The sequence below is a fragment of the Hemibagrus wyckioides genome, linkage group LG13 (genome assembly GCF_019097595.1).
Source record: "Hemibagrus wyckioides isolate EC202008001 linkage group LG13, SWU_Hwy_1.0, whole genome shotgun sequence".
Classification (NCBI taxonomy): domain Eukaryota; kingdom Metazoa; phylum Chordata; class Actinopteri; order Siluriformes; family Bagridae; genus Hemibagrus; species Hemibagrus wyckioides.
The window spans coordinates 5433974-5451621 of NC_080722.1; the positions used below are offsets into that span (position 1 = coordinate 5433974).

Consider the following 17648-nt stretch of genomic DNA (forward strand, 5'->3'; position numbering starts at 1 on the left):
ACCTTGATAAAAATATTAATTAATAATAGATAATATTTAAGTATATAAATAGTGATGACTGTTTTTCCTATAATTGGAGTTTAGGAGAAAGAATACACATGAAACTCCACTTCGTAAATTTACCACAGCTTTATAATACTCATCTTGGTCAGAAATTGTCAGTTAATTTCCAATATCAGCTCTGACAGGTTTTAATTACATGTAGAGAAAGCGCTTGTTTTAATACTGTACCTGATCACACCTATGGTAACAACTCATTCAGAGTAACTTGGCAGACAATCCACACAATCTAAGGCTAATAATAAATGGATAGGAAAGTGTTGTTGCAGGAAATAAGTATGGAGTTTATTTAACATTTATGGAAAGGAGTCTCCAAACAGTATATTTTCTTCCACAGGAAAGTCTTCAGGACAATGGGTGTTTGAGTTTTCCAGGTTTTCCACAACATGACAAGCTGAGTTTTTGTTGACTTGCATCTTATTAACTTAAGGAACAAAAACCGGGAGGCCGGTGAGGAAATGGTGGTGTATAGCTGCCTTTTTATATTTCATAAGTTATAAAGTACTACCCTGAGTCTTGTGTTGGCATTCAACAACAAATATGACTATAAAACATTTAAAAAATTTATAAATAAATATTGTAATTCTTAGCTGTTTATGGTTTATCACAGCACCCCGTTCTGGAATATTTTCTATAACACTACATACGTCCTGTTGTGTGATATTCCTTATATATTCCTTAAACGCTTTTTTTTTCCAATTTAAGTTAAAATATAATTCAGATGCAGACATGATTAAGAGCCAGCACAATATAGTATAATAATTTATTCTGCCAGCATGCTGTAAGTGACTTCACATAAGAAATGTACATAAGACAACAGTGGTACTGAAGCTTGCACATCTGGTCTGGTGTAAAATGGGCTTAAGGAGAGACATCATGAATTGACCTACTAATTATAGGGTCAGCCTCATTGTCTCTACTCACAAATGTCACTACTCACATTCATGAATATAAAATTTACACGTATTATTTAAAAGCTTTTGATTGTAGGCATTATACAAAAGACCACAAAAGCATGAATTATAGTTCCTTGTTGGAAAACACGATAACATATAATGCAAAATTTTCACCTCAGACCATTAGTTATAAATGCTATTCCAGTGTCATCTGAATAGATGCTATATTGTCATAACAAAGATGCTGGGAAAAAGTAAAAATGTAATTCTGTTAGACTTTTAAATCTTCCTGATTGCAGAACACTGTTATGTTAGCTTTGGTACATTACTTACCATATTGACATTATAATTCAGCAAATGGCATTAAAGAAGCTGATTTGTTATGTGCTTATGTGTGAGTCTAAGGCACATGGACAAGCAGTTTTGATTATTTTTTAATAGATAAAGCATAATCCATAGATTGGTCCTAGAGCACTTTGGATTGCCTAAGTAATAAATAACACAAATAATTAGGTTTATTTCACATATTTCATGATTCTGTGGAATCAGGTAACTGAGCATGGTGGTCTGCAACTTCTATCTGTAAAATTCTATTTTAAGAAAAAAACTAAATGACTTACGCTGTAATCTAACATTCCACATGTGTATATGGCCAGGCATTAACATAGCCAAGGGGTATTGAATTGTTTATGGTGTTTTTAATTTACCATATTTTTTTGTGTATTTATACATAGCTTTACAAATCTAGTCCCCTTTTAAGTACTACAAGGTCCTATAGATACCATGGTTTGTTATAGTTTTTCTTGAATAGTAATGCTATTATGGTTTTGACCTAAGATGTCTTCACTCTCCACTGCTAGAGAACAGCCTATTTGTCGGTCTTGTTTATGGCTTGGAGTATGCTTGTTTAGTTCAGAGTCTTCAGGACTGCTTTCTGTCAGTGGGACCTTAGCTGTTTGGTGAAAGAGATCATAGTCCACTCTGTAGGACTTCTGAGTAACTCTCACCATCTCTTCAAACTGCTGACCCCACAGGATTTCACTGGCAGTGTAGGAGGTCCGTGACTGGTGTAGAATCCCACTGCAGTCATCTGTGTAGGTGAAAGTCACGACCAGGTCAAAGCTGTCTTTGTGTAGATCTTGCAGTTTCATTTTATACAGAGGACTGCTGGCATTGATTCTGTGGATGATAGTCACTGGGGTGGCCAGAATGACATGACTGTTTTGGATTTCAAGGTCATGATAGGTTATGTCTGCTTGGCCATTTGTGTGCACTGTGTGCCTGACCAGCTGGGCATGCGTGGTTCCTTCTACCATGTGGTTTCTACGGAAGTCACCCACTCGCCATGACAGACACAGATGCCCGTTACGGCGGTTTATCACGGCAGTATTGCTGAATCCGATTGTCTGTGCTCTTTTCCTGGCTGATGCCATTTTGGCAACCACAATCCCAATTACAAAGGTGTCGATGAAGACACTGATGACGTCCTGTATGGTCACAGTAATGATGGCCAGCATGCAGTTCTCAGACATGCCGCGTGAGCCATATCCGATGGTAGTCTGTGTCTCAAGAGAGAAGAGGAAGGCTGCTGTAAAGCTTCTCACCTCATAGACGCATGGCTCGTTGTTTAGGTCCCTCATGTCACCATGGATCATTGCGATAATCCAGAACAGGATCCCAAAGAAGAGCCAGGACAGGATATACGAGAGGGCAAAGGTCAAAAACATGGCCCTCCAGCGGATCTCTACTAGTGTGGTAAAGATGTCTGTCACATATAAAAACCATTCCTCAGGCACATGGCGAAACACTATATTGCAGCTGCCATCTTTGTTCACATAACGTCTCTTTGTGGAGCAGTAGCCATCATCAGCCTTCACGTTGGAGTAATACACCGTTCTTGAGTTCATGCTGCTGGCCTAAAATAAGGAAATATAAACAGACTCATGTCAGAATTATGGGATTGCTGTTGATGGGGTAACAGGGTGACCTTCATCAGTTTAAACCTTGGGTGTCTTCTGAAATCTACTGCCTTGTAGACTAGGCATTAGTTCAGCCTTAAACACCTGGATCTCATATTCATGTACTCTTGAAGACATCTATTTGGCATGTTCCTAAAACAGGCTTGGATACTTCTGTTTTAAATGATTCTCAAATAACACTGTATGGTGCCTGTAATTATTCTGTCTGAAGCTAGTGAAACAAGGATAGTGCTGCACTCTAAAACATGAGAGGATGTTCATTTTTTATTCATTGTTTTAAATTTAAAGATTCATTCATATTTAATTCATTTTTATTTAGTTTCATTTTTCTGTAGTTTCTTCAGTTCTGTTTTGGTCTGGGTCATAGCGTCACACTGAATGGGAAACCAATCCATCATAGGGCACCAATTCACACACAGCAGCCATTTAGAGTAGCTAGACATGTTTTTAGATGGTGCAGACATGTTTTTTTTAGATGGTGCAAAGAAATTGCCCCTCTATGGATTGGCATCCTACCTAGTGTTACTGAGATACACCCTGGATCTACTGCAACCCTGATGAGGATAAAGCATTTACTGAAGTTTAATGAATGAGTGAATCTTGGCATTCATCACTTATTAAAACGGGCTGATGGTGATTGTGTTGCCTGTGTGCAGGTGGTGAGGGTTGTTTGTGGTGAAAAAAAGGAAGATTTGTGGTCAGGGGGCTCTGGCCATTCCAAAGCAGTGATTTAACACCAGGTCCAATGGAAAAAAGGCTTTCAGATGGCCATTAAAATAAGTGGAATCAGGAATGGTTCCAGGAGTTTCTGAGACATGCACACCCTTCCAACATGACAATGACCCAAAGCACAAATCCAAGTCAACAAAGGAATAACTTTAGTAAAAGAACTTCAGAGGTTTGTGCAGACTTTTTATATCCACTACTCAAAGTGACCCCTACTTTAGGATGAATTGGGCCCTTAATGTTCAATCAGCATCAGTTGGTCTTACCATAAGTCCTAATTGGAATCATTCTAAGAAATGCTGCGTCTGACATGCATGTGAAGGATACAGTGTTCATTGTCAGCTATGACTCACAGAATGAATAAAGTGAAACACAGAATAAAACAAAAACATTTAAATGATTTTGATCTTTTAAAGAGATTGAGTGCAAACTGTTAGACCTGCCCTGCAAATGTGCAGACCATCACTGATCCACTGCATGCTTCATTCTGGACCCACAACAGTCCAGATGGTAAGCTTGCTTGGGGTTTCTCCATAATGTGAATCTCCTGGATGTGGGAGAGACAGTGAAGTTGGACTCATCAGAAAACAATGCATGTTCCACATTGTCTACATCCCAGGTTTTGATTTCTGCTGCTCACACCCTTGAAACTGATGTTTTGCATTGGCACAAGTGACCAAAGGTTTGACTATAGCAGCCCAACCATGAATACTGACCCTATGGAGGAATACTGACCCTTTTACAGTTTTGGTGGAAAAGGGAGAGTCAAGGTGCACATTTAATTCTGCAGTGAGTTGGGCTGCTGCTTTTTTGTATTCAGTCTGGGTGGGCTCCTGGACATCCCTTTCAGACAGCTTCCTCTTGCGCTGGCAGTTACACTTGTTGGATTTAGTTTGTCCCTTGTGGTGCTATGCCAGCATTACCCTGGAAACCATGGTAATGATACCACTTGATAAAGATTTGCTGTCCTGATCACAGATGTGCCAGTGAGACACGCACCAACAATTTGTCCTCTTTTGAACTCTGATATGTCTCTCATTATGTTGTGTGGATTGCAATATTTTATGCACAGCTGTACAATTGCTCTGCTAATTCAGCCTTCACAGACTGATCTTACTTATGGAATGTGAAATCAAGAAGATTGGAGATTGGCCACCAGGTCACGCATATATAGGTGTGAAACCACCAGTGTTGGCCAGTGTTTCAGTTTTATTATCCAACATCTGTATTAATTATCTATTATTTCTATTATTTCATTGTAATTGTCTTCAGAATCTCTTCCTTCTTCATACCTTAATTTTTAAATCTATGCGGCACTGTTTATGTTGCAACACTGATTACGCAAATGACTAGATTACATTATTAAGCAACTTTTTGAAAGCAAGTTGTTCTAGTATGTAAAGAATAGCTAACACTTAAATAGGAAATACCAAGGCCAAGGATGCAATTGACTGGAAATCAGCTTATTAAGGTTCCCTGGAAATTTTTTGTTTGGTTTATCCCAGGAAAGAGGACGACATCTCAAGGTTGAATATGACTAATAAATTTGAAGCAGCAGATTTAAATAATAGGTTAGATACTGCAAAGTTGAAGAAGAACAATAACAGGAGAAATATCTGGAAATTTCTGTGATTCAGAAATGATGAAGCTGTTGGCTATGTGCAGGACAAAACTTTGAGGTTACATATGAACAAACAGCCAGCAGACTCTAAGAATGTGGTGTTAGCAGAATCTAAACAGTGAATTTCTGTTAAATTGAATAATTTGTTATTAGTCATAACTTAATGTGACTGCATTTGTCCTGGTATAAAAAAAATATTGTTTGAAGTTTAAATAATGCCAAGCCTGAATCATTTCTGAGAATGAAAACCCCACCAAAGATCTCTCAGATGTTGTTTGGCTGAATTCCAGCCACACTTTTCTAGTTTTTAGCTCGACTTTTTACAGTACATGGACGCCTGAGAAAGTGGTGTTCACATATACGGCTGCTAGATGCTAATATAGTACAGTGATCAAGCAACAGCCAGCATGCAGGATGATGTGCTGGAGAAACGTTTTGATCTCAGCTGATGCCAGTGCAATAAAGAAGATGCAGTGCTGCAAGAAGGTGGGTGTCCATGCTAGGCTAAAAACAAATCATAGCTGGCCCGCTCTCCCATCTGTCTTATTTTCCAACTTTTGCTCCCTGGACAATAAACTGGACTACATCTGACTCCAGTGGGTGAGAGACTGCTGCGTGTTTGTTTCCACAGAGACACTGGAACCCATGCAGTTTGCATAACGTCCCACCTACTCCACAGACCATGCCATTGCTGCCCCCCACCATCTGGCCCTCACACACCTGGACAAAAAGTACACATATGTACGAATACTGTTCATAGACTTCAGTTCAGCATTCAACACAATCATCCCTCAGCACCTGTTTGAAAAGCTGAGCCTGCTGGACCTGAACACTTCCCCCTGTAACTGGATCCTGGACTTCTTAACTGGAAGACCTCAATCAGTTCAACGTCTCCCACCACCACCACCACCACAGTGAGCTCTAGGGCCCCTCAGGGCTGTGTGATCAGTCCACTGCTGTTTACTCTGTACCACATCATTTTCTCAGATGACCCAACCATGGTGGATCTTATCAGCAAGATTGCACAGAGTGGCCACTCTACATTGAACATCAATGGATCCTACATGGATATCATCAAGAGCACCAAATTCCTTGGTGTTCACCTGGTAAAGAGAAACTCACTTGGTCTCAAAAAGTATGCATTTGTACGAATGCTGTTCATAGCTGAGCCTGCTGGGCCTTAACACCTCCCTCTGTAAGTGGATCCTTGACTTCTTAACTGGAAGACCTCAGTCAGTCCGACAACGTCTCCCACACCACGACAGTGAGCACTGGAGCCCCTCAAGGCTGGGGTGCTTAGTCCACAGTTTGTAGATGACCTGACCGTGGTGGGTCTTATCAGCATGAATGTGAGTCAGCTTACAGAAAGGAGGTGCAACAGCTAACAGCCTGGTGTAGAGTCAACAACCTGACTCTGATCATTGACAAAACAAAAGAGGTGCTTGTTGACTTAAGGAGAGCACAGAGCTACCAGTCTACACTGAACATCGACGGATCCTACATGGAGATCGTCAAGAGCACCAAATTCCTTGGTGTTCACCTGGTGAAGAACCTCCCTTGGTCTCTCAACACCAGCTCCATCACCAAGAAAGCCCAGCAGTGTCTCTTCTATTCTGCAAAGGCTGAAGACTTACCAGCCTGACCAGGTTCTACAGAGGGACCACCAAGAGCATCCTGAGCAACTGCATCATTGCCTGGTTCAGGAATTGCACTACAATTGACACTACAGCAGATAGTGAGGACAGCTAAGAAGATCATACAATTCTCTTCCCTCCTTGATGGACATTTACACCACACACAAAACCTACAGCATTGTGGATGATCCCACATACCCCTCTCACACACTCTTAACCCTCCTGCCATCTGGAAAAAGGTACCGAATCTATAGATCTTTGCACTGCAGTTTTTTCCCATCAGTTTTTTTCAACATTCTTTAATGCTGCTACAAGCTGAAATTTCTTTTGCACATTACATCTCTACTTTTTTCTAAATGCTGCTACAACAGTTTTGCAAACCACCAGACTGGACGGTGCTATCTTCATGTATGTCTTGCAGTTTATTGTATTGTCTATTTGCAAAGATGCACAAATGCACTTTGTCAGTAGGTTAGTTTTTTTTTTCTTTTACTCTTTAGCTCTAGGTCTGTGTTGTCTTATGTAGCTCTGTGTTTCATGTTGCTTCAGGGGCTTGGAGGAATGCAGTTTCATGTCACTGTATACGGCCTCAGCAATACATGGTCGAAATGACAATAAAATCCTCTTGATTAAATTGTAACAGATACATAGTTTTCAGGAAACTATATAAGGCCGCCACACATTTATTGTGTTTGTGAAGGGTCATAAGTAGAGAAAAGCATAATAAACAAATTTATTTAATATGTCAGCAACAGAAGTTTTGACGGAAATCATGACCTTCAAGATTGCAGTAACTAGGTTCTTACTCTACGGACTTACTGAAAGCTTTTGGCTTCCAGTCAGACATTTTTAAACAGATTGTTCTGTAATTGTGGAAATGTTTTTATCCTGAAGTTACAGTGTGAGTGCCTATTGTGCAGGATCACTGCCCTGACTGTGGACTTTCCCCGGCAGAATAGCACCGTGTTGTTTAGGCTTAATTTCAGGCATGAGCACACACATCCGCTATAGATAGACAGACACACACACACACACACACACACACACATATACCTTAATTATTGTTGAAACTAACTATGTGTGAAAGTTCAATGCCTATGACCTGTAGCATTCAATGAGCTTACTGAACACCACTCCCCCTCCACACACACGTATTTATGTGTTATGTAAGGTAAGCACACATGTGCACAATATACTTGCACACATTTCACCAAGCATACACACACACACACACACACCTTATGTAAGGTAAGTACACATGCACACACACATCTATATAATTTTAAAATTAACATTGCCTATGACTTGTATTCTTTAATGATTGAGCTGAGTACCACACACACATGGTCATATGTGCAATAGTGGTTCTTAAAGGTAAGTATGCACAGACACACATATATGCTCATGCTCATACGTGTATATACTGGTTTTTAAAGGTAGGTACATACACCATAATATTTGTTAAATGAGTGAAACTGTGTTCAACATATCCAAACTTAATCGTATTTCTAAATACTGCTTTTCAAAGGTAAATACACCTTCGCACATTTGCTTGTATGTGTTGCCAAAGGTAGGTATACACACACAAACAATGCAAGAGTTACAAACATGAACATATATTTCCTACAACAAGCCCATAGAAATTTAAGATGGCTATAGGATTCATTTCGAGCAACCGTGATTGATTGCAATCACAGCTGGCCTTATACCAGGCCACAAGACCAGAATCACTACAGCCGCACAGATAAAATTTTATTTCCATTTCCTCTCATGAAGCAGTGCCTGGAAGTGACAGATAAATGAGCAGGCCATGCTCGCTGCTGGCCGCCACTGGAGCTCTGTGGCTGTGTTCAGATGCAGGCATGCTGCCTCTGAGTGGACCACATGGCCTTTCACTCACCCGATTCTGGCGTGCCCAATGTTCCGCCTGCTTTTCCTACTCTTATTGTTGAAAGAGGTAATTAAGCGAAATTGTCTGCTATGTATCAAAAGCTGTCTGACTGTCTCTACTTTCTCTCTCCCTCTCTCCTTTCTTGACAACTTTGTCTGATGGACACACACTTGAATATTTTTGCCCCTTTTTTAGAAAAGTGTGAAAAGTTTGGATACTTCAAATGGTACACAAATAGTCCCGAGACAAAAGCTGTGTATGTGAGTGAGTGTGGAGTGTGTGTGTGTGGTGTGTGTGTGTGTTGTGGCAGTGGTGAGAGGAGATGGAGAGAATTCATTCAATAGTTTTTCCACAGTGTTTTTTTCTTCTGTCATAATTTTATTCATGTGTTCGGTTGTATTCCTGTCTGTCATTCAGTTGACGAGTACTCATTCCTTCCTTTCCAGGTCTATTTTAAGATAGACAATCTGGGAATGTTTACCATTTGCGACTCTCTTTACTTTCCCGCTATTGCTTTCCTCTGTGCTCATTGTCAATACAATTTATCATAATAGATCAGTTGCCTGGAGATACAAACCTCCTCGCAACAAAGCATGATCTTGGCAGGTTGCTGAATTTTTAGCTGTTGCATGGCACTGATTCTTCTATTCTGTGTAGCCTTGCTTTTATTCCATGCCAAAGTCAATATTTGTGTCTGCTATTTGAGGCATATTTAGGATAATTATTACCTCATTACTACAATTATTACTTTCCCTGCTGCATTTTTATTCACATCTGAATCACTATATCACATGCCCTGAGGGCTGTTTTGTCAGTTTTATTACATATTTATAATATCTTTGCAGTTAAAAATGGCTTGAATATATCTTTGCTTTCAGGGGCTGACAAATTATAAATCCAAACCCTCCAGTGTTCAGCACAGTCTTATAGTGTATTTTGGTGGCTTGAAAAACCTAATTAATATATTAAATTCTTTATAAATTTTGTTTATGAATGTAGTTTATTAAATTATTAATTAAATTACTAGTTGGTGCATCTAGTATCCACCACATACTTTGTAAGTACTTGTGAATTTAGTGTAGCATATTTTAAAAATTAGACTAGTCTCCCAAGTCGCACAACAAAATCATGTTCACCCAATTGTCTGGAGATTAAGTTCGAATCACAGCAATGAGATTCAATGGATTAAATTTTCACTCCATGAATGACACAATCTATCTCTAGAGTGGCTTATGGATCTCTAAGATGGATCTTTTTACGTGAAAGCATGTAATCTAATATAAAGCACTTGCTAAGCTGAGACAGAGAGACTCCTGCTTGGCTGCCTTGTCTTCCTGCCACCCACATCCCCATGCTTCTGTGCTGATCCAGAACTCTGACGGCTTAACACGCCTTGGCGAGGCGTAAAGTGACTGTCGTCTGGGTGGAATGCAGAATTCTGGCCCACTGCTGGTCGAGGAAACTCCACACACAACTGGAGTGAGACAGGGCAGAGAACAGAAAAGATGGAAACTGGAAGCAGCCCAAAGTGCAATCCACAGGCAAAAGACAGATCTATAGCAGCCAAACCGCTAGTAGCGTGCACAGTACTAAACGCTAACCCCACCCTGGCACTAAACTGGCAAGTGCAAATCAGATCAAGAGTCCTGATTTAGGAACAACCAATGATATTAATATGTATACAGTAATGACAGAAAGCACAACTGGTCACAGTTCATGACTCTCTGCTTCTTGATAAATGTACACCCTGTTTTTTTTCCTGGACAGAGGCACAGCTTTGGCTGCCAGATTGTGGAGCATAGTCTCAGTAGACATAGACAGAATGTCAGCCTGGTATCCATCCCACTGCACACAGGTAAAGGTAATGTGTTTCGGCTGACATAGAACAGGTCTATAAGATGCGCGATAAATTTATAAAAATTGTAAACAGGTGTCTTGCAGTATCACCTTCGTGTCCCATCTCCCGCAATGGCGTCATCAGGTGCTGTAAATGACGTACATGTCATCATATGCTGTACATGAGTTTTCCCTGTTGGGTTCAGACTTTTGTATGTGTAATTCTGATGTTAGTTGCAGTTACTTAATAGGTGTTTCTGGAAGGTGATGACTGGTTTCAGATTTTGATAAGCATGCAGAGTTTTGATTTGGATTTAGCCATGCAGTTCGTAATGTTTGAAACCACCTAAACACATCTGAGATACTGCTTGCCATAGTTAGAGTCATTATTGGCATGCAGTTTGCACATTGCTAAGTAGTAGCTGAATGCTTAGCCTAAGAGCTCCAGTGCGACACTTAAGCTAGCACTATATTGTATGATTTGCTGTTGCAGTAAAAGAATTGAATTTTAAAAGATATCTTTGGTTGTGATTTGAGATCCGCAGCAATAGAATGCATAATGTGGTGGGTTCAGGACTTTTTAAAAGTCAACAATAGGTTGATGGCATAGGATTACATGAAAAACTCAGGGGACAGCTACAAATATGGTCATGCAGTGGCGATACACAAATGAAACATGTCAACAGACTGAAATAAACTTTTTTGTGATTGCATGACTGCTATTGGAATTATCTGCTTCATCTTATAATCAGAGATGGAAAGCACACAGTATATTAAAGAACTTAGGCAAGGTTTTATTGGGATTATCACATACAGTAATAATATGCAAGGCTGCACACATGCATTTTATGCATTTTACCCTTTAGTTGTTTGTTCTGTGTTGTATTATATAGCTCTGTGTCTTTATGTAGCACCAAGGTCCTGGAGGAACATTGTTTTATTTCACTGTGTACTGCAGCAGTCTATATATGGTTGAAAAGACAATAAAGCCGCTTGACTACATCTTAAAGGACTTCTGTAATAATTTTTATGCCTAAAAGCTTCTTCAGAAGCCCTCAAAAGTTCTCAGACACCAAATGTCTCTTGACTGGTCAATTGCATTTGAGGTAAGCGGGAAACCGTATATTAATTGAATTTAATTCAATTTGTTACATTTATGAAAATGCATGTCTCTCAATGAACAAAACCTTTACTGTGTTCCCTAAGGCATCCTTACACTTAGCTTAAATTGAGCCGACTCTCTGGTAATTCTTTACATGCTTAAAATTCATTAAGGACTAATGTAATAAAATGTGAGTGTCCCATGAGCTGCTCAAAACCCCCTTATTCTATCCCAAGACTTAATTTTTTAATCCAGTATATCGTTATTTGGGTCCTGCAAGGCTAACAGGCTGTCTGTTTGTTAATTATTTTTAAATGGTGAAATTTTAGAACATTTTTTGTCTGAAATTCGCAGTTCTAACATTTAATACTTTATCGTGCTTATATGCATAGGAAATTCTACTTGATAAATCCAACCTAACTGTAGTAGGAGTCGTTACTTTATAAAACACGATGTCCTAAGACATCAGTGCAAGAAGGAAAATTACAAGAAAAAGCCACAAGTTCTAAAGACATCACACTGCCAAAAATCACACACTGATTTTCATTACTTACCAAAAAATGTCAGCAAAATTCATTTAAAGATAATAAAAGACAGCTATATCACTAACCTCTTAAATGTTTGGGCATATGCAGCACGTAATTGAAACTAGTCATCATTCTCTGTTCTAGTGATTGGAATCTTAAGCTTTTAAACAGCTTCAGTTTTACTTCAAGTGAAGCATTTCATAAATACAGTGTAGTCTATCCTTTCCCCAGTATTGGCAATGCTTTAAGTGCTTTAAATTCAAACCATTTAGGTCTGGTGCTAAATGTTTTAACTAGGAGTTTTATACCATGTCAGACTTTTTATTTTATTGGCCACAGTGATTTCCTATGTTTCCTCAGGTTTCAAAGGCGTAAAATTGGAATGAATGACTTTTTTTTTCTTTTTATTGTTGCAATACCTCAATATGATTGATATTGGGAGTGTCATCCATTGGATTAGGTTGTCTTCTATTATTTTGAGGAGTAGTGCAAGGTTTTTACTGAATAGCTCTGACAGCCTGGAGGAAATATTTGTTCCGAGATGAGCTATATTGCTCAGTTAAAAGGAATTTGCTATGTAGTTTCTGAGATGTATAATTCTATGCATCCCCATATATTCATTTTCTGCCTAATTTGGTCTTGCCATTAGCTACCAACTCTCTTCTATCACATCATGATGATGCCAGCAAGGAAGAGTGGGGCAGATGGGTTGCCACGCCCAAGATGTGAAGTCAGCTCCCAAATCTTTTCAAACTGCTGCTGATGCTGCATCACAGGGCAGCAAGACACATTGGTGAACATGCAATCTGTCCTGTTCTGCATACATGAGCACACAGATGATCACAATTGGTTCGTGTTGTTCTGATAGACAGGAGAGAGAATGAGCCATTCCCTCCCACTCAGATAGTACAGTCAATTTTGCTGTCGTGCCCCTTGTAGCACATTAATCTCCATGTTTAGTAACCTCTCTGAACAGCAACTGGATGATGTCACATGATGTAGTGGATGATATTTTGCCACAAAGTTAGGGGCACTTTATTGTCTAGAATGTCTTTGTATGCTGTAGCATTCTGGATTTCCTTCACTAGAAATAAGTGGCTTTAGTTCAAACCTGTCAGAAGCACATGTGGGTAGTATTTTGTAAGGCTGTGATTTTAAAATCTAGCACTGCCAAACTGCCACTTCAGCAAAGCCATTAAACATAAGTTTCTCAGAGTTGTAGAAATAAGATAAAGGTAATTCCATCTGGATAAGGGCATCTGCCAAATGCCATAAGTGTCAAAAGTGTCTACAAACTTAAATTTACAGCATTTGGCAGATGCCCTTATCCAGTATCTATAAATTAATACATCAATACCGGTTCACTCGGTCAGAGACTAAGGATACCATGACACCAAGACTCTTTTGCGAGGAAATGTGGCACACAGAATCTTATATTTTTGTTTTGTTTTGTTAAACGAAAAGGAAAAAAATAAGTTCTAGTTGAACCAGTGACTCAACTGTTTGGACATCTAGGGGAAGTTTATTCCACCACTTTGGTGCCAGAACAGAGAAGAGCATACCTTGATGCATACCTGCCTTGTACCGTGAGAGATGGTTGGAAAAGCCCAGTCTGGATATGGCAAGAGACTGAACAAGCACAGTAGTAGCCTGTGTGGGTAAAAATGGCAGAATCCTTCTAAAGTTGTAAAGGAGAAAAATTAGCAATGTGAGAGGAAGAGGAAAATTGGTTATCCATGGTCACCCCAAAGTTGTGAGCAGTGGAGATCAGTAAGTTTTCATGGCAGATTCCATGATCCTAACCTGAAGATAAATCACCTGTGATAAACTGCAGTTTGGTTTTGCTGGGATTGAATTACAGCTGATGAGCTGCCATCCATGATGAATTGTCTATCAGACATGCTGAGATCTGAAGAGATGCCATGGTAACTGAGGGAGGGAAAGAGAAGATAAGTTGTGTATCATCAGCATAGCAGTCTGTAGTTGCTGATATCTAACCGATCCAGAGCTGGTTTCTGGTTGGGAAAATCCTTTGCTTTCTTGAAGGTAATTGGTAGGAACAATTTATAATTGTGGTGATCAAGGGTGGGAGGTCTTGTGAGATGGTCTGAAAGATTGTGGAAGGGATTTCATTCAGTGGGCAGGTGGTAGGATTGCAGAATGTCTTCTGTTGCTATGGTTGAGAAATGAGACAGTGAAGGAGTAGTTGAATCCTGGCTGTGTAAGTTAGGGTTAGTCGGGATAGAGGTGAAGGTCTCACAGATTTTCTCAATCTGCTTAGGGAGATGTTAGTCTAGTTATTTTTTACTGTTAATGTTTAAATATAACAATCATTGATCTGGGTCAAAGGATCTTTGGTATTGGGCATGCTGAGAGTCTGTGTTTCTCATAGACTTAGTCTAGGTTTGTATTACGTACTTCTGGGTTGTGTATCTACTATCGTCTCTTTCAATTCTTTATTTTCTTACTTTCCATAAGGGCAGTCTTAATATGTGTAGGCTGAGGTGTATGACTTTGAGTCCATTTTAAACATACTGTATATGGGCACATACAGACATTACACAATTACACACAGACACAATGTGAATATCTCTCCCTTTTTCTCTCAGACCTGATTCTATACCCATACCACAAATCATCATTAACAAGTAGTGCTTCAGGAAGATTCTATACCATCTATAACATCTATATGATCAATGCATGCATGAGCCACCCCTTTATTTTTCCATGAAGCCATTTTCTGCGTTTGATTTCTCTACACCCTGCTGCTCATGCGAAGTGACATGGAACATGGCCTTCAGCTCCTGGTCATCTGGGTCATATGGCAGCATTCAGTGCTCCAGCACTGCCGTTATGTTTCCTGTACTGCTCCAGGCTCTTACAAGTCCATTACATGCCCACTTTACACAAATAACATTCTTCCAGCCATTCAGGGTTCACCGACACTAAAACCAAGCCGTGATTTGCCCAAGGTCCTAACTCACCCATTCTGACCTTGACTGTTTCACTGCTCTGGAAGTCAAGTGCACATTATTTAGCTAAAGTTTCACCAACAAAAGGATGCCATGCACCAGGACGTAAAGGCTATGTTTAGCCAAATGAGTGGTTGCATAACATGGCTTGGAAGAGGAGAAAAACAAGCTGTTAGGTACTGATTTGTGAGGTTAAAATTAAGCAGATAATTCATCATATCTCACTTCATCTCTGTTGTCTCAGCAATACACTGTTGATTTAAAATTAATAACTGTATAAATAAGGATACTTAAATGCCCACATTCATCATATAATTACATCTCAAATCATCTTGATTTAAATAAAGTGTAGTGTGTTAATTGGTAATTTAATGTTTATTTAATGTGTGTTTTATCTCTTTTATTTCAGTAGATTGATATTATTTAGGATTATTAAATGACTTGCTTAAGCAAGATTACGAGATTTTTGGCTTATACATGTTTTGTTAATTTTCTATAAAATAAAATAATCAGTGTAGGTCAATAGACGTGTAATTATGCTAGACAACTAGACTGTACTTTGACATGCACACACACACACACACACACACACACACACACAGACTCGAATGGTTAAGAAATGTTTAAAATAGAAAAAAGAATAGTAAAACAATGATGAATGTCAGTGAATGATTCAGAACACAAGCTGGTTTGTGGCATTCCTTGGAATTTGATATTATGATTTATGGTGTATGAAAAGAAATCACTTGTATGAAAAATTAGGGTTGTTTATAATGGGGAAAAAATGATTTTGCTATAAGATTTTTTACAATGCTGTAAAGCACTTGGCTGCTTTAAGCTGATATATTAATATCCAAACCACTAAATATTACAATTATTGGTTTAAAGATATCAACATTTGTATAAGTCAATCCAAAAACCTTGTCTTGTTTTCAGACCCTGAGCTGAGTGACTGACTTTCTGTGATTAAATAGTTTAAAATGCAGTCTGTTCTTGTGTCATTTCATCTTGAAGGCAATCCACCCATGGCCTTCAGCCTACCAAGAAAGGGCATTTATTGCTTGCCACACACACACACACACACACACACACACACACACACACACACACACACAAATATACCACATCCGATTCCCAGCCTGACTCCAACAAGAAAATAGGAACCACAAACCCCTAGAATATAGAAGGGTGTTGGAAGTCTGGGCTGAGTATTTGCTGGATACAAATTCTTAACCACACCTCACAATTTTCCTAATGCCAGGCACCCACAATCCACAGCTTAATAAGGCCGTGGGTCAATTTTTTGGCCACGAGCTGATGCTTGAGACAGTTTTATTGCTTGGCTGATTTGTTCTTATTCATGTCCTTGTAGTGTCTTTAAAATAATTTTTTGTATTTTTTGTTGTTGTTTTTGTTGTTGCGAAGACATCAAAATGCATAGAAACACACACACCTTTTGAGAGGAGAAGAAGTAGCTTACCTGAGCTGTTTCTATCCTTGCAGATTGTGAGGTGTTTAGGACCTGTATGCAAAACGACACTCAATCTCAGCCAAGAGCAGAGGCTGGATTGGGCAAGAATGTGTGAAAGAACCAACCCACCTGTACCTTTACTGAGAAACTGGCTCACATGTCTCAGAGGGTGAAAGTTTCTCCATGTGTACGCGCATGTGTTCATCTGTGTGTGTGTGTGTGTGTGTGTATTCACCTTTAATCTCTTATGTGAGGACAATCACTTCTATGCCATCAGATTCTAAAAATAATAAGAAAATTTGACTTCTTTTTTGAATCTTAGGCACTAAAGACAAACATGTGCCTGCACAGCTTGTTTATGTCTAATATTACACTTTGTCCTCATCACACAATAACCTGTCCTTTCTGAACAACTGAGGCATTTCAAGAACTGTAGCTGGAAAACAAGGAAATGGTTCAGTTACAGTTGTCAAAACAAAAATGTGATTACTTTTGATGAGGGTGAAGGAAAGTATTGCAGGAGTAATATGGGCTGGGAAGTCAACAACATGGCTGACTTACTGTTAGATCATACAAACATGCCTGCTGTTGATCATCAAGGGGTTCAAAGAGACAACATACTACTTGTGGTAACTACACGATTGTCTTCGTATAAAGACAACGAACACAATTATTGTTGTTTTTAATTGTAAATTATTTTTATTATCTTTATCTTTCTAAGCATGGCAAACTACACAAAAAAGAAGAACAGATGGCATGACATCCAAGCACTGAGAAAGCTTAAACAATGCTCGAAGAACAGGAATTTTTACTCTTAACTCCTCTTCCAAAATTGTTCAATGGAGAGGAAAATTGGAATGACAAAGATGTGTGCGTGTCTATTGTTAATGCTCTAATCCAAGAGAGCTTGGGAGTGCTTGTCTTCAAATTGGT

General features: G+C 39.2%; 1 protein-coding gene across 3 annotated transcripts; it reads right to left on the reverse strand.

Annotated features, from left to right (window-relative positions):
* Positions 1–188: 188 nt before the first annotated feature.
* kcnj16a (potassium inwardly rectifying channel subfamily J member 16a) lies at positions 189–16845 on the reverse strand. 3 transcript variants are annotated; one of them, XM_058405590.1, is made up of 2 exons: positions 4101–4268; positions 189–2872 (listed from the first exon to the last, which is right to left on the reverse strand). In XM_058405590.1, the coding sequence occupies exons 1-2, from the start codon at positions 4194–4196 to the stop codon at positions 1748–1750; spliced, it is 1221 nt and encodes a 406-aa protein (XP_058261573.1). In that variant the 5' UTR covers positions 4197–4268; the 3' UTR covers positions 189–1747. The 3 variants fall into 3 exon arrangements, with proteins under 3 accessions (XP_058261573.1, XP_058261575.1, XP_058261574.1); XM_058405592.1 differs by lacking the exon at positions 4101–4268 and adding an exon at positions 14091–14111 and having other exon boundaries at positions 190–2872; XM_058405591.1 differs by lacking the exon at positions 4101–4268 and adding an exon at positions 16725–16845 and having other exon boundaries at positions 191–2872.
* Positions 16846–17648: the final 803 nt, after the last annotated feature.